The sequence below is a fragment of the Schistocerca gregaria genome, chromosome 1 (assembly GCF_023897955.1).
Source record: "Schistocerca gregaria isolate iqSchGreg1 chromosome 1, iqSchGreg1.2, whole genome shotgun sequence".
Classification (NCBI taxonomy): domain Eukaryota; kingdom Metazoa; phylum Arthropoda; class Insecta; order Orthoptera; family Acrididae; genus Schistocerca; species Schistocerca gregaria.
The window spans coordinates 257,704,634-257,730,298 of NC_064920.1; the positions used below are offsets into that span (position 1 = coordinate 257,704,634).

Below are 25,665 nucleotides of genomic sequence, written 5' to 3' on the forward strand. Positions count from 1 at the left end.
AATAGCAACTTTCCTCCTCTAATATTGTCCCATTGAACATGTATAGCAAGCTGCATTTTCACACGGACAAGAATGATCCAACAAGAACAGTCCTTGGGAAATGGAAACTGCACACTGATCTCTTGATGATGGTCATTTGAAAGCATTAGCAGGACTATGAGGTGTCAGAAAGGAGATGGTTATATCTTGCAGCTCATGTGAGACACTTATTATCTGTCCCACCCATCACTGATTATCATACACACTAGAAATGAAGTGGCTCACTACAAGTCTTCTAATTTATACTGTGGTCTATGCATTTCACACACAGTAACAGGATACATTTCATGGAGAACCGTTCTTGCATTGTGCCACTCTGGGATGCAACCCAGCAATGACATCATGGAATTCCTACCGCAGGCTTCATAGCAGATCACTGTTCTCTCTTTTTTTAAACAGAAATCTCTTAATGTACTTTCGTTTAGAATTAAGCATTTCATGTTTGTTACTAATGTTGATATGCTGTGTACAAATCTAGCAGCATCCCTTACAGTATCAACAGCTTCATGCTGGAGCTCAAATCTTACTGCAAGAAGTTTACAGAGACCTCACATTCCACCAAATGCACTTTTTCCATGACCTTGTGCTGAAAATATCAATTTTTTGTCTTAATTCACATACCACAGTGTTGACCAAGCTCATAAAACTGAAATCAGTTTTTAAAATGAGATGCTGCACCATCAGTCACACAAACATCTTTAGGAAATGCAAGGCCTCTAAATGCTACGTCATCAATTATCATGCTGACAGCATAGCATGTATGTGTGCTGTCATGAATGAGATCATCACTGACAATAGCAAAATAGTGTGATGTTCCAAGGAAGTGAGCAACATATGTGAATATTGATACCTGGTATGTGTGCCAGTGGTAATTTTGTATTTCATTTTGCAAAACAGCAGACCAGCTCTCAGCAAAGTCAAAATGAAGAATTAATGTCTTGGTATTCTGGGATGTGGCTGATATTACTTCTTTTAAGGCTTGTCTCTGAATTCTCCGGATATGATGGTGAACTATTTCTTTCATGGCAAAATGTCTAACCTCTGCAGCAAACTTCTCTGGCTCTACTGTCTTCTCCACCAACTCATCTCCCTCCCACAGTGCATAGCTTATATCATTGTCAGCATCCTGCAGGTGTAATGCTTCAACAGTCATTAATTCACCACCAGGACACATTTCACACTCCTGCAACCAACATTTACCTAGCGGCTCTTGACATCTACACAAAAACATGAGGCCCATCTCTGTGTACTTCTTTCCTATGACACTGCTTATGGCAAAATAAATAAGTTTCAAATTAGTGCAGTAAATACATGTGCATTCTTCCTTCACTGGTTGGCATTTTGCTCATTTTGGTTGTAAGGAGTAGAATTTTGTGAGACCAGTTTTTAAATTCAGGTTCTCCTTTTTCATTAGGAGATATGCTTCTCTTATTGATCTTGTCATATATCTTTTTACCTTTTTAACATTTTCCCCACTTTTCACTGACAGAGATAACATCACCCTGCTTAGGACTTTGCCTGCTGCAATCTTTGTCACCACATAAGTAAGATTCCAGAGCAACAGTAAGTGTATCATCTTGCAACAGATACCCACAGTAAGAATCTGGGCATGCCCAAATACCTTTGAAAGGGCACGGCCGACATCCTTCCCTAATCTGATGAGACCGATGACCTCGCTGTTTTGTCTCTTCCCCCAAATACCTTCCTCATTATTTATTTTATGAGCTTTTGAAATCAAATAATGTGAGGAAGTGGATATGTATTTCTGTATCTGCTGCTAAGAGTAGCTACCTGCTGTCAACGTCAGTAACTGTACCTTCTCAGTATAGGTGGCTGCTGAGATAGCAGTATTGAAACCAAACACCACATTGCATGCACATATCACTATCTTCAGATTCTGCACCAAGTGTACCAACATTATATATTTCACGAAGTTTTGAAGATGTTGCTTGTGTAAAACTTGTTTCAATTTCTTTCACTTTTCTTTTTTACATACTGTTTTCTTCTTGTGCTTCTTTCCTTTGAGGGCATTTAAGGGTGGATATAGTAGGGGCTACAGCATAAATGCTAACATACAACACATCAACAACTTCACATCCAGGTATACAAATGTCTGTACTGTCTTCTTCAGTTGCACATTCCTCTGATGATCATTCAGGTGGGTTGTCACTAAATTTCCTCTTGTAGTAAATGTAGCAATCCGTGCACAGTGAATGTGATGCTAATACCATTACTTGAGCACCAAGATATTTCTGCAATACCTCTGACAGATTTCCGACAACTGTGAAGTGTTTTCACCTTTCTTAAACACCACATCCTCCCCCCCCCCCCCCCCCCCCCACACACACACCTCACTCTTCCACTACTGTATTTCCTCACTCACATTGTATCTAACAAAAAGTTATAACCAAACACAAAACTCGATGTGGAATAGTTTACGTGCAAGTTCTCACTTCTTTTGAATAAACAGAAGAGTGCTGGAAACAGTGTTGTCAACATGCATGTTTTACACCAGAAATTCAGTGATGCGAAATATGCAGAATACTGAACATTTTTTAACACTTTGCACAGAAAAATATTTCCACTGTGTTTGCACTGACTACTGACATATCATATTAACCAAACAATATTTTGTGTAATTCTCAAAAGTTTTTCAGGTAAATAATTCATGAAAAGTCATAAAAATGCAATTTTTTTACACGTTTAGTAATATTTACGTAATACAGATAGCTGTAGCAGTGAAGATACTGTTTATAATTGCATCAGTAGTATCTGGTAATAGACAAAAAAGATGGCCTTCTGTGACTTTCCAAATTAGAAAAAAAAAATGCTGTAACTGGAAAAATTAACTTAAATTTTGTTTTTCATCTTAAATTTGTAAATTAAAGAAAGCCTATAAATATGCAGGTGTCAACTAAATTTCAACACACCAAGAGTGAGCTTTAATGCTGAACAACAGCCAGGTCTCCAGTAATTTTGGTTTATTAGTTTTTTTTTTGTTGTCTAATGTTTTAAGAGTTATTTACAAAATATACATTTTTCAAAGTGCCTTACTATTCACAAAAATTAAGATACAATGAAAATACTTTATTTCGTAACACTTATGATATAGAGGTCTACTATAAATTTTTTCAGAGAAATTCATGACCATGAGTTGACACGACCTGTATGATTTGATATGAAATCACCCAGATTTGTCCCGTTGTACCAGTTATTAGGGTTTTTTTTCTGTTCCATTCACATATGGAACACAGGAAGAATGATTGTCTGACTGACTCTGTGCATGCAGTAATTATTCTAATCTTATCCTCATAATCCCTATGTGAAAAATATATTAAAAACAAAGATTCCAAGGAACTTCCTGGCAGATTAAAACTGTGTGCCCGACCGAGACTCGAACTCGGGACCTTTGCCTTTCGCGGGCAAGTGCTCTACCAACTGAGCTACCGAAGCACGACTCACGTCCGGTACTCACAGCTTTACTTCTGCCAGTATCCGTCTCCTACCTTCCAAACTTTACAGAAGCTCTTCTGCGAAACTTGCAGAACTAGCACTCCTGAAAGAAAGGATACTGCGGAGACATGGCTTAGCCACAGCCTGGGGGATGTTTCCAGAATAAGATTTTCACTCTGCAGCGGAGTGTGCGCTGATATGAAACTTCCTGGCAGATTAAAACTGTGTGCCCGACAGAGACTCGAACTCGGGACCTTTGCCTTTCGCGGGCAAGTGCTCTACCAACTGAGCTACCGAAGCACGACTCACGTCCGGTACTCACAGCTTTACTTCTGCCAGTATCCGTCTCCTACCTTCCAAACTTTACAGAAGCTCTTCTGCGAAACTTGCAGAACTAGCACTCCTGAAAGAAAGGATACTGCGGAGACATGGCTTAGCCACAGCCTGGGGGATGTTTCCAGAATGAGATTTTCACTCTGCAGCGGAGTGAGCGCTGATATGAAACTTCCTGGCAGATTAAAACTGTGTGCCCGACCGAGACTCGAACTCGGGACCTTTGCCTTTCGCGGGCAAGTGCTCTACCAACTGAGCTACCGAAGCACGACTCACGTCCGGTACTCACAGCTTTACTTCTGCCAGTATCCGTCTCCTACCTTCCAAACTTTACAGAAGCTCTTCTGCGAAACTTGCAGAACTAGCACTCCTGAAAGAAAGGATACTGCGGAGACATGGCTTAGCCACAGCCTGGGGGATGTTTCCAGAATGAGATTTTCACTCTGCAGCGGAGTGTGCGCTGATATGAAACTTCCTGGCAGGTCCCGAGTTCGAGTCTCGGTCGGGCACACAGTTTTAATCTGCCAGGAAGTTTCATATCAGCGCACACTCCGCTGCAGAGTGAAAATCTCATTCTGGAAACATCCCCCAGGCTGTGGCTAAGCCATGTCTCCGCAGTATCCTTTCTTTCAGGAGTGCTAGTTCTGCAAGTTTCGCAGAAGAGCTTCTGTAAAGTTTGGAAGGTAGGAGACGGATACTGGCAGAAGTAAAGCTGTGAGTACCGGACGTGAGTCATGCTTCGGTAGCTCAGTTGGTAGAGCACTTGCCCGCGAAAGGCAAAGGTCCCGAGTTCGAGTCTCGGTCGGGCACACAGTTTTAATCTGCCAGGAAGTTTCATATCAGCGCACACTCCGCTGCAGAGTGAAAATCTCATTCTGGAAACATCCCCCAGGCTGTGGCTAAGCCATGTCTCCGCAGTATCCTTTCTTTCAGGAGTGCTAGTTCTGCAAGTTTCGCAGAAGAGCTTCTGTAAAGTTTGGAAGGTAGGAGACGGATACTGGCAGAAGTAAAGCTGTGAGTACCGGACGTGAGTCGTGCTTCGGTAACTCAGTTGGTAGAGCACTTGCCCGCGAAAGGCAAAGGTCCCGAGTTCGAGTCTCTGTCGGGCACACAGTTTTAATCTGCCAGGAAGTTTCATATCAGCGCACACTCCGCTGCAGAGTGAAAATCTCATTCTGGAAACATCCCCCAGGCTGTGGCTAAGCCATGTCTCCGCAGTATCCTTTCTTTCAGGAGTGCTAGTTCTGCAAGTTTCGCAGAAGAGCTTCTGTAAAGTTTGGAAGGTAGGAGACGGATACTGGCAGAAGTAAAGCTGTGAGTACCGGACGTGAGTCGTGCTTCGGTAGCTCAGTTGGTAGAGCACTTGCCCGCGAAAGGCAAAGGTCCCGAGTTCGAGTCTCGGTCGGGCACACAGTTTTAATCTGCCAGGAAGTTTCATATCAGCGCACACTCCGCTGCAGAGTGAAAATCTCATTCTGGAAAGATTCCAAGACTTACCAAGCGGGAAAACTCTGGCAGACAGGCACAAGAACAAAACACACAAACACACACACAGAATTCCTAGCTTTCGCAACCGATGGTTGCTTCTTCAGGAAGGAGAGGGAAAGATGAAAGGATGTGGGTTTTAAGGGAGAGGGTAAGGAGTCATTCCAATCCCGGGAGCGGAAAGACGTGTGCGTGTGTGTGTGTGTGCGCGAGTGTACACCTGTCCTTTTTTTCCCCCTAAGGGAAGTCTTTCCGCTCCCGGGATTGGAATGACTCCTTACCCTCTCCCTTAAAACCCACATCCTTTCGTCTTTCCCTCTCCTTCCTGAAGAAGCAACCATCGGTTGCGAAAGCTAGTAAGTCTGTGTGTGTGTTTTGTTCTTGTGCCTGTCTGCCGGCGTTTTCCCGCTTGGTAAGTCTTGGAATCTTTGTTTTTAATATATTTTTCCCATGTGGAAGTTTCTTTCTATTTTATTTACATCATCATTAATTTTAATCCCTATGTGAATAATACATAGGGGATTGTAGTATATTCAAAGAGTAATCATTTAAAGCTGGTTCTTGAAACCTTATTAATAGACTTTCTCAGGATAGTTTATGTCTATCTTCAAGAGTCTTCCAGTTCAGTTCATTTAGCATCTGTACGACACTCTCCTGTGGATTAAACAAACCCGTGACCATTCATGCTACCCTTCTTTGTGTATGTTCAGTAAACCCTATTAGTCCTATCTGGTATGGGTACCACACATTTAAGCAATGTTCTAGAACAGGCCGCACAAATGATTTGTAAGCAATCTCCTTTGTAGACTGATTGGACTTCCCTAGTATTCTACCAATAAACTTAAGTCTATCATCTTTACCCATGGCTGAACCTATGCGATCATGCCATTTCATATCCTTACTAAGTGTTACATCCAGATATTTGTATGAGTTGGCCAGTTCCAACAGTGATTCATTGATATTAAAGTCATGGGATACTACGTGTTTTCATATTGTGAAGTGTGTGAAATTTTACAATCCTGAACATTTAAAGCAAATTTCCAGTCACTGCACCACTTCAAAATATTATTGAGGTCTGACCAATTATTAAAGTAGCTTTTATCAGGTAGCAGTTTGTTATAGATAACTGCATCATCTGCAAAATTCCAGATTTTACTATTGATATTGTCTGCAAGGTCATTAATATACAACATGAACAACATGGGTCCCAACACATTTCCATGGGGCATACCCGAAGTTACTTCTATTTCTGAAGATGTCTCTCCATCCAGGATAACATGCTGTGTCCTCCTTACCAAAAAGTCCTCAACCCAGTCACAAATTTCACTTGATACCCCAGATGATCGTGCTTTTGACAATAAGTGTAGGTGTGGTACTGACTCAGATACTTTTCAGAAATCAAAAAATGTAACATCTATCTTGACTGCCTTTATCCAAAGCTTTCAGTATGTCTTGTGAGGGAAGTGTGATTTGGGTTTTGCATGATTGATGTTTTCAATGTCCACACTGGTTGACATTGAGGAGGTTATTCTGTTCTGATACCTCATTATGTTTGATCTCAGAATATGTTCTAAGATTTTACAATAAATTAGTGTCAAGGATATTGGATGGTAGTTTTGTGGCTCACTTCTACTACCCTTCTTGTAGACATATGTGACCTGTGCCTTTTTTTTCGTGAAAGGAGCATGATATTTTGTTTGAGGGATCTACAATAGGTTATAGTTACAAGAGGGGCTAACTCAGCCGCAAATTCAGTATAGGATCTGAGAGGGATTCTCTATCTGTAGCCGCAAATTTAGTATAGACTCTGACTGGGATTCTATTGGGCCTTGGAGCTTTGTTTAGTTTTGATGATTTCAGCTATTACTCAACACCCTGACACTAATACTTATTTCATTCATTGTTTGAGTGGTATGAGGATCAAATTGGGGCAATCCTGCTGGGTTTTCCTATGTAAGGGAACATTTGAAAACTGAGTTAAGAATTTCAGCTTTTTCTTTGCTAACCTTAATCTTTGTTCCTGTCTCATTTACTAGGGACTGGACACTAACTTTAGTGCTACTAACAACCATTACATATGACCAGAATTTCTGTGGCTTCTGTGAAAGATCACTTGACAGTATTCTGCTACAGTAGTCATTGAAGGTATGATGCACTGACAGCCAAATGCTTCTCTCTATCTATAGCCCCACTCCTTGTTTTAAAAATATTAATGCAGTAATCTCTGTTTCATTAGAAGTTTCTTTACAGTGGCTGTGTACCATGGAGGTTCCCTCCATTTATGAACTGTTCTACTGGTTACATATTGGTCCCATGCATGGTCAGTTATTCTTTTAAATTTGAGCCATTGTTCTGCTTTATGCTCCTGCCCTGTGCTGAAAGTTTCAAGTTCCTATTTCTGCTAGTTTTAGTTGTCCTTCGTACTTTGGTTGTCACAATCATGTCGCGGTCACCCATACCAATTTCAACGTGGACATCCTCAAAGATGTCAGGTCTGTTTGATGCAATTAGATCCAACATATTTCCATCATGAATGGGGTTTGTAACTATCTGTTCTAGGTAGTTTTCAGACATTTAGTAAAGTTTCACAGGATGTCTTATCTCACCCACCACTAACAAAACAGTAATTGTTCCATTTAATTGTTGGATGATCTCCACCAATGATTACAGTATGATTGGGCAACTTACGTACAAGTGAACTAAGGTTTTCTCTTTAGTTTTCGGTTATGTCAGGAGATGAGTCTGGTGGGCTATAGATGGATCCAACTATCATTTTATGGTCACTCCTGATACTGACTCTTGGCCAAACAGTCCCACATGCAGCTTCAATTTCTACCTCAAAGTGGATTTGAGTTCCTTGCCTACTGTGACAAAAGTACCACCTCCATTTCACATTTGCCTATCCTTTCGATATACACTTAAAAGTTTCCCCAGAAATCTCACTGCTATCAATTTCAGGTTTCAACAAGCTTTCTGTACCTAGTATTATGTGAGCTTCACTGCAGCAAACTTTAAGGAAACTCATAACTTTAGTAGCATCACTGTCATTTCCAGCTTTCCATGATTGCAGGAGAGCTTGAGTGACACACTCTTTGCTGGCTACCCACCTGACAATTTGAATGTCACTCAATTTACAAATTACTTTCCCGAGAAATTGTGCTGTTTCTCTTAGTGTCTGAAGACTTTTTATTGATCCGTAGTAGAATCTGAAAATGCTTTATAAACAGTGAGTCAAATGTTTTTAGATGTTCACATTCCCTACATGCATCTAACACAGCTAACTGCAAGTGGTGTGCAAGACAATGAATGCTTATTGTTCTAACCCAAGAACACTGTAATTTATTGCTTGAACAGTACACATACATAGAAGACAAGGTGCAATACAATTAGCAGTACACAAGCAGCAAGCAGGGCCTTGCACTCTGGCCTATGTAGACATTAGGGCGGGGCTGCCGACAGACTGCACATGCAGCTGCTGTCATATTAGCAGGCAAGTGTCCTCTAGTGGCTGTATCAAGCACACTTCATGCATGAACTACGGAGTGGTGCACACAATTGGTAGTTGCAGTACTTATCACTCTTAGGAAAAGACCTTTGATTTGCACAGGTAATCCGGGTTTGTGCCCTACCATATTTGTAGCACCATCTTTACCTAAATCTATAATATAATGGTTTCCTCTATGTTCATGTGGATGTATGGTCTTTTTAAATACTCTGTTAAAAAGCTGTAAAATAACCAAAATAGTGGGGTCTGATAACTCCATTACATTTAAAATGTCCTCCTTGATGTGGCTGTCATTTGCATACGTGTGTCTAACATACAAATTTGTGTGATTGATTGCAGATCACTCAGTGAAACTATCAATTGAAAGGCTGATGTATTTACAATTTTTTAAATTGTGTGTGAGGTTCTGCTTCAGTATAGAACTATAAAATGAATGAATTCTCTGCACTATTTTTCATAGTCATACTGTGCTATCACAGTTACATTTAATTTTTGTGCAAAACACAGAAGGTGCACAAAGTCTTTAAATGGCTTCTCATGCATAACTATGTAGTACACTACATTAAACATATTTGTAAGTTTTGAAAACATTTGGCTGCTGATTTTATTTTTTAATGTGTGGGTAACCTGTGAAAAGATATATCTCCACATATAAATTAACTACACAGAAGTATGCATTCTGCATGGCATTCAGTGTCAAACAAGACAAAACAAGGAATGACTATACAATCAGAAACAAAGAATAAACATAGTGCAGCATGGAAGCATGGGACTCAAGTGTAGTCTACACCACTGTACTGGGGAAAGTATATAATGGAGCCACTACACTTCCCCCCCCCCCTCCCCACTCACCCCCATCCCCACCCCCAACCCTCCCCCACCCCCAGTGTCATAGTGTATTCTCTACATGCTGTCCAGATTGCATTGTCATGCTTTTCTTGAAATGTGGGGGCTTCTCGTTGGGATCTGTGTGTTCTTCTAGCTGCGGGGTGGTAGTGCCTGCTGATGTTTCTTGCATGGCAGCATCCAATGTTCAGCGAGGCTCCTGTGCAGCTTGCCATGCCCGAGGATCTTTAGTTGCTACATCTCCCTTCTTCTTATTTTTTAATGCTAGTTCCTTCTGTGTTGGCTGTGATTCTTGACCGTGTCAAACTTGAAAGTTTAGTCACCTCAACTAATTATTGCATATGGAGCTTCATACAGGGTTGTAGTGGTCTGCGCACTGCATCATTACATAACAGTACATGTGAACAGGTGGCTAAATCTGCAAAGACAAACATGTGGTGTCCAGTTCGTTCCTGAGGCTGTACTGGGTGAAACTGACATGTGGGATAACCATTTGGTAGCAAAGATCAATGGTGCAACTGTTTCATCTCACATATCATGGATAAACTCTTCATGCAGACACAACAATTGGCTGTACATCAGCTCTGCTATTGTAGCTTGGAGGGCAGGCTTGAAGGCTGTTCACAATCCTAGTAAAACAATCGGAAGGGTTTCTGTCCACTTGCCTGTTGCATGACGTTGAAGGGCTGATTCCTATTGTAGGTGCAGGCATTCCATTGCGCTGTTTCTGTGGGATGATAAGCAGTGGTCTTTATTCACTTGACATCTAACCATTTGGCAAGGGCTTTAAAGAGGTACACCTCAAATTGACGTCCTTGATCTTTTGTTATTCTCAGTGGCACGCCAAAACATGCAATCCGTCCTCTGGAAAAAGGTTTTTGCCACAGTCTCTACAGTGCTGTCTGGTAATAGGTCATAGGTAATGCATCTGGCCATCTTGTGTATCTGTCCACGATCATAGGGCAATAACTGCAGCCTTTGGACATTGATAGTGGGCTACAATACCCATGTGGACATGGTCAGATCAGTGGTTAAGCAGTATAAATGTACCTGGCTGTGCCTTGACATGTTATGTGATTGTTCTTTTGACATGTTGTGTGATTTTGTTCTTTTGACAGGCAGTATGTTGTCGGACATGCAACTTACAGTTGACGTTCATGCTGAGCCAGACAAAACATTCATGGTTCCTCAGACTCTGGGATGTGCTAGATTGTGTATTGAAGCGATTGCCTGGGCTCGAAATTGCTGCAAAACAAACAGCCAAGCCTTTAGCTTGCTGTCATCACAGTATAACTCTGTGTTCGTGCCCGATATTGTCACTCTTAGTAGTTGGAAACATGATTGTTGTACAAGCAATGTTTGCAGCTACTCATCATCTTGTTGTGATAAGGGCATGGTATCAAAATCAACAGCTGGGAATGCATTAGTAGGTACATTAAGTTTGCCTTGTACATGTACGATATTGGTCGTAAATTTGCCATTGTAGTAAATATGCAGTGGCTGTCTTGGAGGTGTCTGACTTGGCTTCAGTTTGAAGGTATAAGCTGACGGCTTGTGGTCCATAAGATATTGAAATGGTGTCCTTCCAAAGAATGGTTGAATTTTTTTACTGCAGCATAGGCTGCGTACAGCTCTGTGATCATACATCACTCACTTCTATTGTGAGGGAGACAGCTTTTGGCTAAAGAAAGCAAGCTGTTGTGAGGACTGGTTTATCCTCTGTTGCAACAGTGCACCAAGGGCATTCACGGAAGCATTGACCATTAATGCTAACAGTGCATTTGTTACAGAATGGGGTAGTACAGCTGCATCTGCCATCCACAAATTGCTGAAAAGTGTTCTCTGCATTACAGAGCCTGAATAGCATTCATGTGAACTCGAATAAAACAAACGGAAAGGTGACAGCTGTCTTGGGAACGTCCTCAGGAGCAATCGGAATCTAATAGTACACTCTGACCAAATATCTTGTTGGAAAAGTCATTTTGCCTTGTATCCCAGCAAAGAAATCCTCTATATGTGGCATCAGATATCAGCCCAGAATGGTTTTCGCATTTAATTGTTGGTAACCACTACAGGGCTGTCAACCATTCTTATTTTTGGATACCACTTGAAGAGGGGCTGCTCAGCTGTTACTTGAAGAGTGGCAAATATCTTGAGCTAAGATGCTACAAAACTCTTGTTTGATATGTAAATACATAAAACTGCAACCAGTCACTTTTTTGAATAGTTATTTATTACTTCATGAACTGGTTTTCGAACATTTTCAGGTCCATCTTCAGATGGTTTTCTGGAAATTTCATCACTATTTCTAGCATAATGCTGGGTGCTGGCTCTGTCACAAAGATGGAACATGCTTTAATGTATCACCATGAGTATTGTTTATCTGTTGATATGGGTGTAAAATTTTAGCTTTGTACTTACTGTGAGAGTATCGGTGGCTTTTTTGTTTTGTTAGTGTCTATCTGTCTGTTTCCATTTTGATGGCCTGTTGTTACTGTTACACAATCCGTGTAACATGTGTGAAGTGATGTACCAACTGGCCATTTTAGTGGAAGCAGACAGATGGACACTAATAGAAAAAAAAGCTGCCCATACTGTCGCAGCAAGTACAAAACTAAAAAAATTTGCATCCACATCGACAGATAAACAATACTCATGGTGTTACATTAAAGCGTGTTCCCTCTTTGTTAGAGATCCAGCACTCTTTATTATGATAGAAATAGTGATGTAATTTCCAGTAAACCATTTGAAGATGAGCCTGCAAAGGTTTGAAAACCAGTTCATGGACTAATAAATAGGCCTAACTATTCAAAAAAGTGACATTTAATTAACAGTCACAGGTTATAAAATATCTGTAATGGATAAACATAATCTTGTTTGATAATTTGTAATTTATCTGGTGCTAAACATTCAGGGAGTGCATATGTTGGCGGGCCTAAGGTAGTGAGGATGTGATGAATCCTTGAGTGTTTGACAGGTGCAAACATTGTTGATTGCCTCATGATCTCTGAGAAACTTTTTAATAGTTTGAACATTTCGAGTCACCAGCAATCACTCTGACTGTCATAGTAGCAGTACTATTCACCTTACCTTATGCAGTCATGTTTGTTGTTGCACCGCTTAATTGATGCTGACGTGGGTTGGGTACCAGATTGTAGAACGCCAGGAAGTCTCCTAGTTTGGAGTGTGATACATCAGCCACAGTAGACCCCCACTTAAAGGTACCACACAGTCCGAGGTTGAGTAGAAAAGTGATGTGTTCGTATGTCATAATCTTTGATCATTTGCAGCATACAGCAAAGCATTGTCTTTGTAACTTGGTTGTGTGATACACTGATATTTCCGCTCCTGTTTCTATCAGATACTGCACTTTTCTGTCGTGGTCCGTAATAAACAAAGGTTGTGTGCTACTGGTGGACATGGTTGTAGCAGCTACTGCATTGTCATCATGATTCATTTTATGTAGTGGTATACATTTCTGTGCGTCTTTCCCAAATTTTCTGTGCCACCAATATGTGTTGTATGCCGCTGGTGAACAATTTCGACTCCTTGATCATCGATGTGTACATTGCCTTTTGTGTGATTATTGTAGCAGGTTACTTGTATTGTAAGCTCAGCTATGTGAAACTGTAGCGATGACGATGTTAATAGGTCATGTTATCTTGTGCAGTAGCCATCATCATGACAATTGTTGTCTGATACATCTCCGCTATCCAATCAGCTGTTTGTGTTAATGTGTTCAAATCTCTGGGACATATCATTAAAATTTCCTGTGCACCCACCGGTAGTTGGGATAGTCAAATATTGCATAATACATTGTCACTGACAATATTACTCGTAAGAGTACACAGGCAACAAAGCAGTTGCAATGGATTTCTGTCACCTAACTCCTCTGTTCATAAAAGCATTTCCAAATGTTTAGCTTCTGACTGGGACTTCACATAACACAGGCCAATGACAGAAAAACTTTTTGCTGAAAATACCTTATTCTTATGTTTTTAGGGTGGGAAATCCAAATATAATACTAAAAAAAAAACTGTATCACCCACCATTTCTTCACATTTTACAGTTAAATTAATTAAATTACGTGATTTTTTAAAGTACTTAACAGCTTTTATATAGTTAAAATAATTTTAAAAGGAGGTGTAGTGAATGTAGATGACTTTGGTAGCTGCAGCTGAAAAACATTTGCTGGCAAAAAGAGGTTAATTCAATTTTTGTGCTAACAGATGGTGTTTTGTTTACTGTCAACCTAACCTCATTTTCTCATTTCCTGTACATGTGCTCAGTACAATATCTAATCATGGTTGTAAAAACTCTGATGACAGTTAAAAAGAAACATTACAGACTTTGTGAAAAAGGTTTATATATCATACTTTGGATCTAAACTTGGTGATCAAGATAAATCTTGGGCGCCGCACGTAAGGTGTGTTATGTGGGTGTTGAAGACGTGAGAAAATGGTCCGAAAAGGAGGAAAAAACCTTTAGATTTGCTGTTCCTATGATATGGAGGGAGCCAAGAAATCATTCCGAAGATTGCTACTTTTGCAGTGTTGATATTTCTGGTCATAATTTGAAAAACAAGAAGGTGATAAGCTACCCTAACCTTCCGTCCGCCATCCGACCAGTCTAGATTTCCCACTTCCTGAATGACCAGATGATTTAAATTCTATTCCAACATAAGTATTTTCTGATGTACAATATGATTTAGATGAACCAAATGATGATGAATTCCATTGTGGTACAGAAAGTCTAGAGCCCAAATTGTTTACTCAGACCAAGCTTAACGATTTGCTTAGGGGTCTGGGGTTAACGAAAAAAAAGCTGAATTGTTAGCTCTAGATTAAAAGAAACGAACTTATTGGCTGTTGGAACCAGCATATGCATGTATAAAAAGAGAGAGCAGCAATTTTCCAAGTTTTTCCAACAAGAAGGTGATTTAGTGTACTGCTCAGACATTCTCAGTCTGATGAAGGAGTTTGGTATTGAATACAAAAAGAAAGACTAGAGGCTGTTTATTGATTAATCCAAAACTAGTTTAAAGGCTGTTTTTGTTACACAATGGTAACATGTACGCATCTATACCTGTTGGACATTTTTACATATGAAAGAAAGCTATGAAAACCTAGAAATAATGCTAAGTAAAATAGGCTACTCTGCTCATGGTTGGATGATATGGGCGATCTAAAAGTAACATGCATGCTCCTTGGTCAGCAAGGTGTCTTTACCAAATATCCATGCTTCTTGTGTGAATGCGACAGCAGGGCAAGGGATCAACACTGGTGCAGAAAGAACTGGCCTGTGAGGGAATCTGTAAAACCTGGTGAGAAGAACATTCTACACAAAAACCTTGTAGATCCAAAAAAAAAAAAACGTACTCCTACCACCTCTACATATAAAGTCAGACCTAATGAAATAGTTTGTAAAGGCATTGACTAAAGAGGGACCATGTTTTAAGTATCTCTGCCGAAAGTTAACACACCTTTCAGAAGCTAAACTAAAAGAAGGCATATTTGTCAGACCTGACATTAGAAAATTGATGTTTGATGTTAACTTTGAATCCGCAATGATCTTAAATGAGAAAGAAACATGGGTATCATTCAAGCAAGATGTTACAAAGGTCTTAGGACATGAAAAAGACCCAGAATATGTTTCTATTATAGTTACAATGTTAAAGAAGTTTAAAACTTTAGGATGTTTAATGAGTCTGAAAGTTCACTTTTTGAACAGTCACCTTGATTACTTCCTGGACAACATCGGAGATGTTAGTGAGGAGCAAGGAGAGAATTTTCACCAGGACGTGAAAGTGATGGAAAACGCTAGCAAGGCTGCTGGAACACCAAAACGATGGGGGACTACTGTTGGTCACTTCACCAAGAAGTTCAGCAAGCGACTCATCTTAGAAAATGCTACACAAGAAGCTTCAAAGAGAAAAGAGAAAGAAAATACAATCCAATTCCAGCTGACAAGTGAAACCTCTATTAACACGTGTGATTGTTTTAAGTAGCTTACTGTAAATACAAATCATGCTTATGTTGTAACAAAGCGTTTCATTAATTTCACGATTTACCGTATAGCATAGGGTTTTTATACTATATAATAAAAAAGCATATTGCTTGAAAACTATGGGTGATACAAAAAAATCTAAGGCTAGATTTGGATTCAGCTCATAAAATCTATATAGATCAGATATCAAAGTAAAGAAAGTTTTTCCAAAAAAAATTCCATTGGCCTGTGTAATCAGTGCATTCTGTATCCAGCATATCGTAGGTTTCCAGAGGCGTAGTGAGAATGTCTTGGACTTCTGTAGCAAGATCTTCTGTTAACACTGCTCCTGCATAACTTATTTTATTTCATCTGCTGTAATGTGTGCTAAGATGAATTTGCTCTCTAATTATGTGAACCAAAGCCAGGGGTCATGCAGCCAAAAAATTCAGTGATTTGATCGTAATGCTGCCGATTCTCCATTACTTAAGGCTGGCTCAGTAGACACTGGAGAGGAATTCATTTTTGTGCTGAATGAAAAACCAGTGTGGCTGGTGCAAGAATAACTGTTGTAGTTTCGACACAGTGCAGAGCATCAAACTGGTGTGGAAGTGCTGTTATGCACAATTATTTGGATGGTACCAATCATATTTGGTTAACTTGTGATAAGATTTATTTCAACATATAAATTCATTACACAGAAGTATGCAGTCTGCATAACATTCATTGTTAAACAAGACAAAACACGGAACAAATGTATAATCAAGAACAAACAATAAACACAATGCAGCACAGAAACATTGGACTCTCGTACAGTCTACACCACTGTATTGCGGATTGTATACAGTGGGAGCCACTTCAAATGTAGCTGGCAATTGATATTTCTGTGGGTCACTCCTTTGCCTTTACACAAGCAACATGTAAACAGGTGCATAAACCCTTTCATGCACTTCTGCTTAATAGTTTGCACCTGTTCACAAAATTTGCAAAATGCCAGCTTTGTTGTGTTATCATACAGTCTCTAATAAATTTCCATTTATTTGGGGATAGTAGTGGCAGTATCACATTTCCTTTTAGCATAGCAGGAAGGTGATATAAGCTGACTACTATTACTACTGGCTGATTCTGTCTCACAAACCACAGTTTGTTTTTCCTGTAATTCGGGAACATTCACAATGTCCTTCACACTTTGGGGGTATTACAGTTAGAAACGACTGTATGTCTGTCTGCTTTTTTTCATAGTAACAACTAATTCATCACAAAATTAGAAATAATACATGTTTAGTCATGACACAGTATAGATAACCATAAAACTTCAACACCAGAGGATGCCAACTAATCAACAAAGAACTACCATACCACACATTACTCCCTTTTTTAACAGGTGGCAGTGCTCTCTTGTTTCACAAATCAGGATTTTCTCATTGCTACCACTTGATATGGCATATGTACAGTACCGTAGCACACCCACTGTGTATGAGTTTATGTTGTCTGTACAGTTCTGAACCTAGCCCTAGTGTGTTCATAAATTATACATGTAGCCTGGGTCGCCAGCTGCCAATTTTCGGTCACCAATTGCAAGTTGGCGATAATATATTTCACACCTTGGACTACATCATTTATATATCCCATAAATAAATTTGGTTGATCTGTTCAATTGCATTGACAAATGTCAGTCCAGAACTACAGATTGTCTTCTACCAGCAAATAGTAATTTGCAAGTTGTTGGTAATACACATGGTAATCTAGGTATTGTCCTAGAATATATCATAATTTTTTTTAATCAGTCCTCTGACTGTTATGGTACTTCCCACCACAACTTCCTCTCCTGTACCAACAACCTTGCACCCTATGTCCTTAAGTATTAATCACATGTAATCCAATTTCTGTCTTCCCATACAGTTTATAACCTCTACAACTCCCTCTAGTACTATGGAAGTTATTTCCTGATGTCTTAACACACGTTCTGTTATCCACTTGCATCATTTCAGTGATTCCCATGTGTTCCTTTGTTCACCATTCCCTGAAGAACTTCCTCATTACTTATCTTAGCAGTCCACCAAGTTTTCAGCATCATTTTACAACACTGTATCTGAAGGGCTTCATTTCTCTTCTTTTCCAGTTTTCTCACAGTACATGATTCAGTAAGTACATCACTGTGCTCCAAACTTACATTCTCAGAAAGTTATTCCTTAGATTAATGCTAATTTTTGGTGTCAGCAGACTTCTCTTAGCCAGGTGTTTCCTCTTTGCATATGCTGACCTGCTTTTTTTGTCCTCCTTGCCGTGTCCATCATGTTGCTTTGGTTCAAAGTAGCAGATTTCATTAGCTTCATCTGCTTCATGGTGCCCAGTCTTGATATCAAATTTATTGCCAATCTCTTCTGCTATTCTTCACTACTTTCATTTTTCTTTGGTTTACCCCCAATCTGTATTCTGTACTCATTAGACTGTTCATTCCATTCAACAAATTGTGTAATTGTTATTCACTTTCACTGAAAGACCAATGGCATCAGTGAATCTTATTATTAATAACCTTCCACCCTGAATTTCAGTCCCATTCTTGAACAATTCTTTTATTTCTGTCATTGCTTCTTCAGTGTATAGGTTGAACAGAAGAGATGAAAGATTACATCCTCGTCATATGCTCTTTTAATCCAAGCATTCTTATTGTAAATATTGTATGTTGCCTGTCTTTCCCTACAGCTTAATCATATTTTTCTCAGAATTTCGAACATATTGTACCATTTTACATTGTCAAATGCTTTTTCTAGGTGTACAAACACTGCCAAGGTATCTTGATTTTTTGTAAGTCTTGTTTCCATTATGAATTGCAACATCAGAACTGCTCTCTGCTGTCTTCCAAAGGCTAACTGATCATCATCTAAAAGATCCTTTCTTCTGTATATTATTCTTGGTAGCAACTTAAGTGTGTGTGCCATTAGACTTATTGTGCAATAGTACTCACACTTATGTGGCCTTGCTGTCTTCTGGACTGTGTGGATGACAGTTTTCTGAAAATCTTCTACAAACTCATAACGACTTACTAAATGCTATCTATCAAAGTTGGACTATTGGGGAAACTGATCTGTGCAGAATAGGACTAAGGTCACTCGTTTGATGAGATCTAATGAGAACATTTTAGGAAATGAAATAACAGTCATTGGCAGAAGCTTCAATAAAGATAATGTTCATCTTTTGTAACATTTCTTCCAAAATTTGGAAAATTCTTTTCCTGAGTAGTCTAAGTATGTTCTGCTCACTTAGAGATTGTACATTAAAGAGAATTATACAAAGTACAATATACACAACACAGAATCTACATTTATTTATCAAGTGTTATTGTAGGTGTAGTTACATTGTCTTGAACTTTGCAAAGCCGTTGCACTTCCTCTTTCATAATCAGAGAAAGTAATTTTTGCACTCACTTTTTTATTTCATCCCTGTATAATTGTTAAAATTAAATATATCATAATTTTGCAAGTGAACTACTATTGAAATAGGTCTCAGTGAACAACATGCCTGAAAAATCTCTTTACTGTTTCAGGGTTTGCCGCTGTTGTCTTCAGGGTCACTAACTTCTGTGGTTTGGCACAATGAGTTACCGAGAGACAACAGAAGATTTAGAAACATTAGAGGGCAAATTAACCACTCTGATAACTGATACTTTCAAATGTTGCGTAAGGAACTATGAAGCCTTACTGCCATACCTTGGGAAAAAGGAAACAAATTCTAAAACACGTCACAAATTAGTACAAGTTAATATACTGTTAAACAAGTTAAATGAATACCTTGTGAGTCTAAGAGTTGAATATGATGGTAACTCATCATATGAACAAAAAGGGAAGTCTGTTCTGTGTGAAGGAGGTAGGAAGAGAAGAATGAATGATCTGCTCGAGTTAGGTGGACATGAGACCAAAAATATAAAAATGAAAGTGCAATTTACCAACAATGCAAAGCATTCCATTGCATTAACTTCAGAGACTGGAATCAATATGCAGTCGGAGAATATAGTATTAATGGGTAGTGAAAAAACAAGTAATACACAAAATCAGAAGTCGGACATACACAGGAACAAAAACACAAAAATGGAGATACAAGATTCAAAGCAAGTCAAAGATACACATGAATTGCCTATAACTAATAGTCAGATTCATGCTGTTCAGAAATCATGTGACACTACAAAAAATGAAAAGACTGATGATGAAGAAAGTGAATCTGTGCCAGATAGATTTGTGAAGGGTAATACATATGATAAATCTGCTGACAGTACTATTCACACAGAAAGCAATGAAGCATGTGTTCCATTACAAAATGTAGAAAGTGAGATTAGCAGTCAAGAGAAATGTGAAGATAGTGACATTGTTCTTAGTAAAGATCCTATAACACGTGTACCTGTTCAGAGAGTAGAAGAAGTGTGTAATGTGAGGCATGAACTATATGGTATCAAAAAGCACAAGAAAAATAGTTTTAAGTGTACACTGTGCATGTGTGTAGTTTCTGACTTGAAAACACTGTATAGTCATGTGCAAGGAAAGAAGCATCAAAAGAAACTGGCTGGCAAGGCTTGTTCAATCAGAATTGCTGAAGTTCCAAATAGCACCAGTGAAAGTGCAGCATCTGTTTCTATGTGTTCTACAGTTGCCTGCTCAATCACTGATACTGTTCCAAGTAATAGCTGTGAAAGTATAATGTCTGATTCTGTGTGTTCTGCTGTTTCCTGCTCACCTGCTGAAATTGGTCCAAGTAGCAGCAGTGAAAGTACAGCATCTGATTCTGTGAGTCCTGTTTTCTGCTCTCTGGCTGATAATGTTGCTATTGTAGAGGACAAAGACAAGGTAGCATCAATGAAACGTGCAGTTGTATTAGAGCATATATGGACTTATTTTGATCCACCATTTCACTTTAACAAAAAATTCATTAGGTTTCATTCGGAGCGAATAATCTGTTACCTTTGTTATGAAGAGACAGGAAGGTACATACTCGATGTGAGGAAGCACATTTCTAAAGTAAGTCATCTGGATCGGATAAATACATTACGGAACATGAATTTGAAAAATAAATCCTCCAATATACAAATGTTTGATGTACCAGGCAGCCTAGAGAACATTGTTCCTGCAACACAGTTTAGTTTGAGAAACTATGGTTTCTTTTGTAGTGTGTGCAACTGTTTCTGTGAAAATACAGTTGTGTTAAATCACATGACAGGTGAAAGCCATGGCAAAAAGCTAGATGAAATTAAAAAATCTGTATAGTATCAGGAAATTGAAACAGTGAAGGTAATTTATGTGGGACTATAATGTCATTTTTGCTGTTAGTATGTTATATCCATCAGCAAAAAGTGTTTTCAAGGAACTCATTTTTAAGAAGGCACCTTGTTTTAAATTAAGATAAAAATTTACATTGTGATAATAATGTGTGAAAATAAAAACGTGAAAGTTAGTTAAATGGAAAATGCAATTTACCAAGGAAAAACTGGGTGGGATATATTAATTAAAGGTTTTGAAGCACAGTAATTTGTCGACAGCAAGTTCGAACTTGTTTTGAGATGCCTGTCCATTACATTTTGGATTCCTGTTCTATGTTTTATATGACACTTGCCGTGCATACAAGGCATGTTCCGAAAGTAAGTATACTGTGACCAAAACAGGCTGTAGTTTTTTGGTTTTTGAGGGTTGGCGACAGTCAGTGGTAGAGGATTCACTGACCAGTGCAAATATCACAGGACACGTAGTATGTAAACTCATATTGTAGAGTCCAGTTGTGTAAAAGATGTCAGTAAGAAATCCCGCCAAGTGCTGCCACATGGTGTGCACTGCTTCCTACTCACAGAAAGAATAACTACCGAAAGTCTTTTGTGAATCAAAACATTTAATGGTGAACGAGTTGTGAACAGAATGAGTGTGTTTGAATGGTGCAGGGAGCTTAGTAAATGCAGGAAAAATGTTCATCATGGACAGACGAGTTGAAGACCTTACATTTTGACTGATGAGTTGGTGCAAAAAATCAAACTCTGTTTGTGAAGACTGATGATTGACTGTGGATGAAATTTCTTCAGTGTTTCCACAACTCTCCATGACTCTCTTATGTAAAACACTTGTAGAAATGCTGGAATACTGCAAACTGTGTGTAAGTTGGGTCCAAAAACAGCTGACGTAGCTGCACAAGAAAAATTAGGTCAGTAGCACCCATGAGTTTATTGAGTGTCTTGAATTGGAAGATAAGGATTTTCTGAGCTCTTTTGTGACTGGAGATGAAATGTCACAGTGGTGTCACACCAATTCCCAATTTGCAAAAAAATTTAAAACCACATTTTCAGACAAAAAAAGTGCAATGATACTTTGAGACCCTAAAAAACACAAAAGGAGAATTCAAAACAATAATAGGAGAATGCTGACGAGAGGAGTGCCTGTCCTCACACAGCCTCAGCCACTAAGCTGCTCTTGGACCTATTATTTGTATGGGATCTGACAAACCATTCTCTCTCCCTTGTATTCCCCTGGTGTGGTGCCTTCAGATTATCATCTTTTCACCTCCTTGAAGGCTTACAAGAGTAAAATTAAATTTTCAACATATGAGCAGATGCAGAAATAGGTTCTGAAGTGGAGGAAGGAGAGTTCTATGAGGAGGGCATAAAGAAGCTTGTGCCACAGCTCACACATGCACTGAACAAGATGGTGATTGTGTGGTAAACTAGCCTTCAAGCGTATCAACAATATTCCAAAGTTTTCATTCAAATACACTTTTTTTTTTTTTAAAAATGTAAAAAGCTAGTATATGTACTTTCTGAACACACCTCATAAACTTATTTTGCTGTTCCCGCAGTTCTTTAAGTGCATTTTATTATTTGTTGTCTAAAGTAGTTTGTAGCCATTAGTTTGGATGTTTCAGTGGTTAACTGGAAGGCTATTCTTTACAGGTGAATTTATCTTTCATTTAATTATGATAAATTTTCCCCTGTGGGTCATTTCATATCAAGTCATCCAGACCATGACGCCCATTATCTAGTTGTGAAATGAGATTTTATGTACTGCTCTTGTATCTAATATCATGAATTTTTGCCAATTTTTATTGCTTTATATAAATTCTGTTGGTAGAAATTGCTTAAAATTGGGTGCAGTGCAAAGCAAACTGTAAAAATTTGATAACCGGCTGCAGTTTAAAAAAAAAAAAAAAGAAAAAAAAAACTGACAGTTTTTTCCCTGAATATCCTTGGGTCATGTAGCTCCTGAGAACATATTAGAATTGTTGAATTAAATTTTTGTATGAATTGCCCCCCTCTGGAAAACACTGAAAAAATTTTAAAGTGATCTACAAATAATAAAGTTTCACCACACAGAAATCAGTTTTGAGAAATGAATGCCACTAGGGAAAAAAATTATAGACACACACACACACACACACACACACACACACACACACACACACACACACACACACACACTCGCTCACTCACTCACTCACTCACTCTCAGTCTAGCACCTGACACAGTGTCAAAGGCATGGTGGAAAAACAAAATGTATGGCAGTGAACAAAGCTGTGGTCGTACTCTGCTTGGATGTGTGACAGCGGAAAAACGATGCATCAAACTGCTTATGAAAGAGCAACACAGGAATTCTCTCTTGTAAGTGATATCTGTGGGATATGGTCCTCCTCTAGTACCAGCGACAATACCTTACACTGTCCACCTGCTTCAATAGACCAATACCTGTATCGTTAATAGGATCACCACATAGGCTTGATGCCATCACATGGATGGTATTTGCTTTTTATATATTACAAGAGAGGAACACGGTAATATCTTATTGGGTTCTGTACTGGGTGATGTTAGTGAAGTTTTTATAGTTCATAGTTTTTCTTCGTTGGATGGTACAGAATAACGAGGAGGGAGAGAAGATTTGGGTGACAGGCATGAATGCACCCTAAGTGATGCAGATCCCCTTCAGATTGCAGTATCTGTATGTAGTTTGGAAACACACCTCAGTGCAGTAGCAAAATCCTCATCCTTCTTCCAGTGCCCGTATGATGTGAAGTCTTCCTAATTTTCCCAATGAGAAACACCTCCATAACTGCTAATACTGTCATTTCTACCATCTTGTGTTGCAGGAGGAAGCTTCGTTTGGCTCTGGCCTTACACACTGCACATTGTTGGCGTAGCTACGACAACATGTTCCCATTTTCACTGAGTGGTCAAACATAGTCCTGTCACATTTAACTCAGCTCACCTAGTTTCTCCACAGGATACAGAAAGAGGTAGATACAGCGTTCTCCAACTTCAACTCAGTTGCGACTTAAATTATAATGATTGTATGGCCAAAGCTGAAGGGAGGGTGGGACAGAGACTGAGGAACAGTTACAAGATGCGGAGAGACTGTCTAAAACCAAGGTGGAGATTTGCTGTATGGGGTCCTTAGCCAATAGGTTAAAAAAAGGTGATTTGTTTAGAGGTATGAGAGTGCTACACCCAGAGACTCCACCAACTTTGAGGACTCTTTGCTCAGAGAATATGTATGGCTTGTTACTGTGGTGATATCAACTTCACACAGAATGCAAGAAAAAGAAACATCAAAAACTTCCATTATCATGCCAATAGGAGGACAGGAATGGTCCACAAGGATGCATGAACCTTACTGTAACGATCTTCTTCACAATTCACCTTCTCAACAATTCCCAAATACCGAGAAGAGTCATATGCACATGCAACATAGCAGTTGGGCTGCACAGTGCATTCTGGCATTAGTGGTGGAAGTGCATCTGAGAAAGTGTACACAATACCAAAATCCGTATCACAGTTCAGCCTTTTTCCTAAGTCTTGGTTGGGATTCTGCTATAATGTGATGCGTAGATCGTGTTCCAGGAATTGTTTTTGCACTTGTGAAGCACCGAGGAAGATAATGTCTGACTTGTACCATTTCATCTTTTGAAACAAAGAGAACTGAAATGCCTTGCAGGTTCTCGCAACAGAATTCAAACACCTGTAAAGCTGTAAGTATTTGACCTTTATAAGAGATGAATACACTAAGCAGATTCAGAAGGATATAGGCTGCAGTACGTACTGGGAGATGAAGCAGCTTGCATAGGATAGAGTAGCATGGAGAGCTGCATCAAACCAGTCTCAGGGACTGAAGACCACAACAACAACAACAACAACAACAACAACAACAAACTCTTTGCAAACTTGTTTTTGTGACAAGTCTTTTAACAGTGCCACCAATACCATCACAGGGAGATTTGCCATGACTTGCAGCAAAAAACACCAGCTGCACTTTACGTTGAAGTTGTGTTCATGGTAGCAGATATTTCTGAAATTCTTACAATTTTTATATTGTGTAGCACAACCATCAGTGAAATATTTAACATATGCAAGATGAATTTCTGGAAATACACACTTAAAAAAATTCAATACAGACTTCTGAGTCTGGTACACCAAGGTAACACCATGTTCTAGATCACCAGAAACAAAACGAATACTTTTTGCATGCAACTGTTTGACCTTTTTGTAATATATATGGCCAATGTGAAAAGTGCAGCTGCCTTCGTTCCAATGGTTCCCCTGTAGTTTGTCTTGAACAACAAAAATTGAGATATTCACTGAAATCCATTAAAATTAACACTGATCCTTCATCAAGTGTTTCCTGCTTCGTTTTCAGATAATCAGATTTTGATTGAGAAATTAAAGAGTGTGGAGTAAGTTTTTCAATTTTCTTAACTAGTGTGTCACAGAATTCTGTTACATAAGTGATTTGAACACCCTTCTCCATTAAAAGAGCTCTTGCTTCTCATACCAAATGTTCAGAGACCTGAAATTTGGAACTGACTTTCTGTTGAGACCAAGTTGGTGGCACAAGAGCAAGTAACTGAATTTTTTCACGATTATTTGCATATTCAATTTTCTGTTTGATTTTGTACATGAGTTCATCATTATGTTTTGCCTTTTCTTCCAGTTCTGTTAAATCACTGTCAGGGATCGTGTTGCATCAGCAGCCAGCTCAACTTGATATGTATGTGAAATTATAGTT

General features: G+C 39.0%; 1 protein-coding gene across 2 annotated transcripts in view; it reads left to right on the plus strand.

Moving 5' to 3' along the window:
* Positions 1-22,397, plus strand: part of LOC126339466 (uncharacterized) — a 154,148-nt gene extending 131,751 nt beyond the window's left edge. For both annotated transcript variants that reach the window (XM_050001634.1, XM_050001635.1), the window contains exon 2: positions 19,194-22,397. In XM_050001634.1, coding sequence (XP_049857591.1) covers positions 19,243-20,901 — 1,659 coding nt within the window. In that variant the 5' untranslated portion in view covers positions 19,194-19,242 and the 3' untranslated portion in view covers positions 20,902-22,397. The remainder of the gene's footprint in view (positions 1-19,193) is intronic.
* Positions 22,398-25,665: the final 3,268 nt, after the last annotated feature.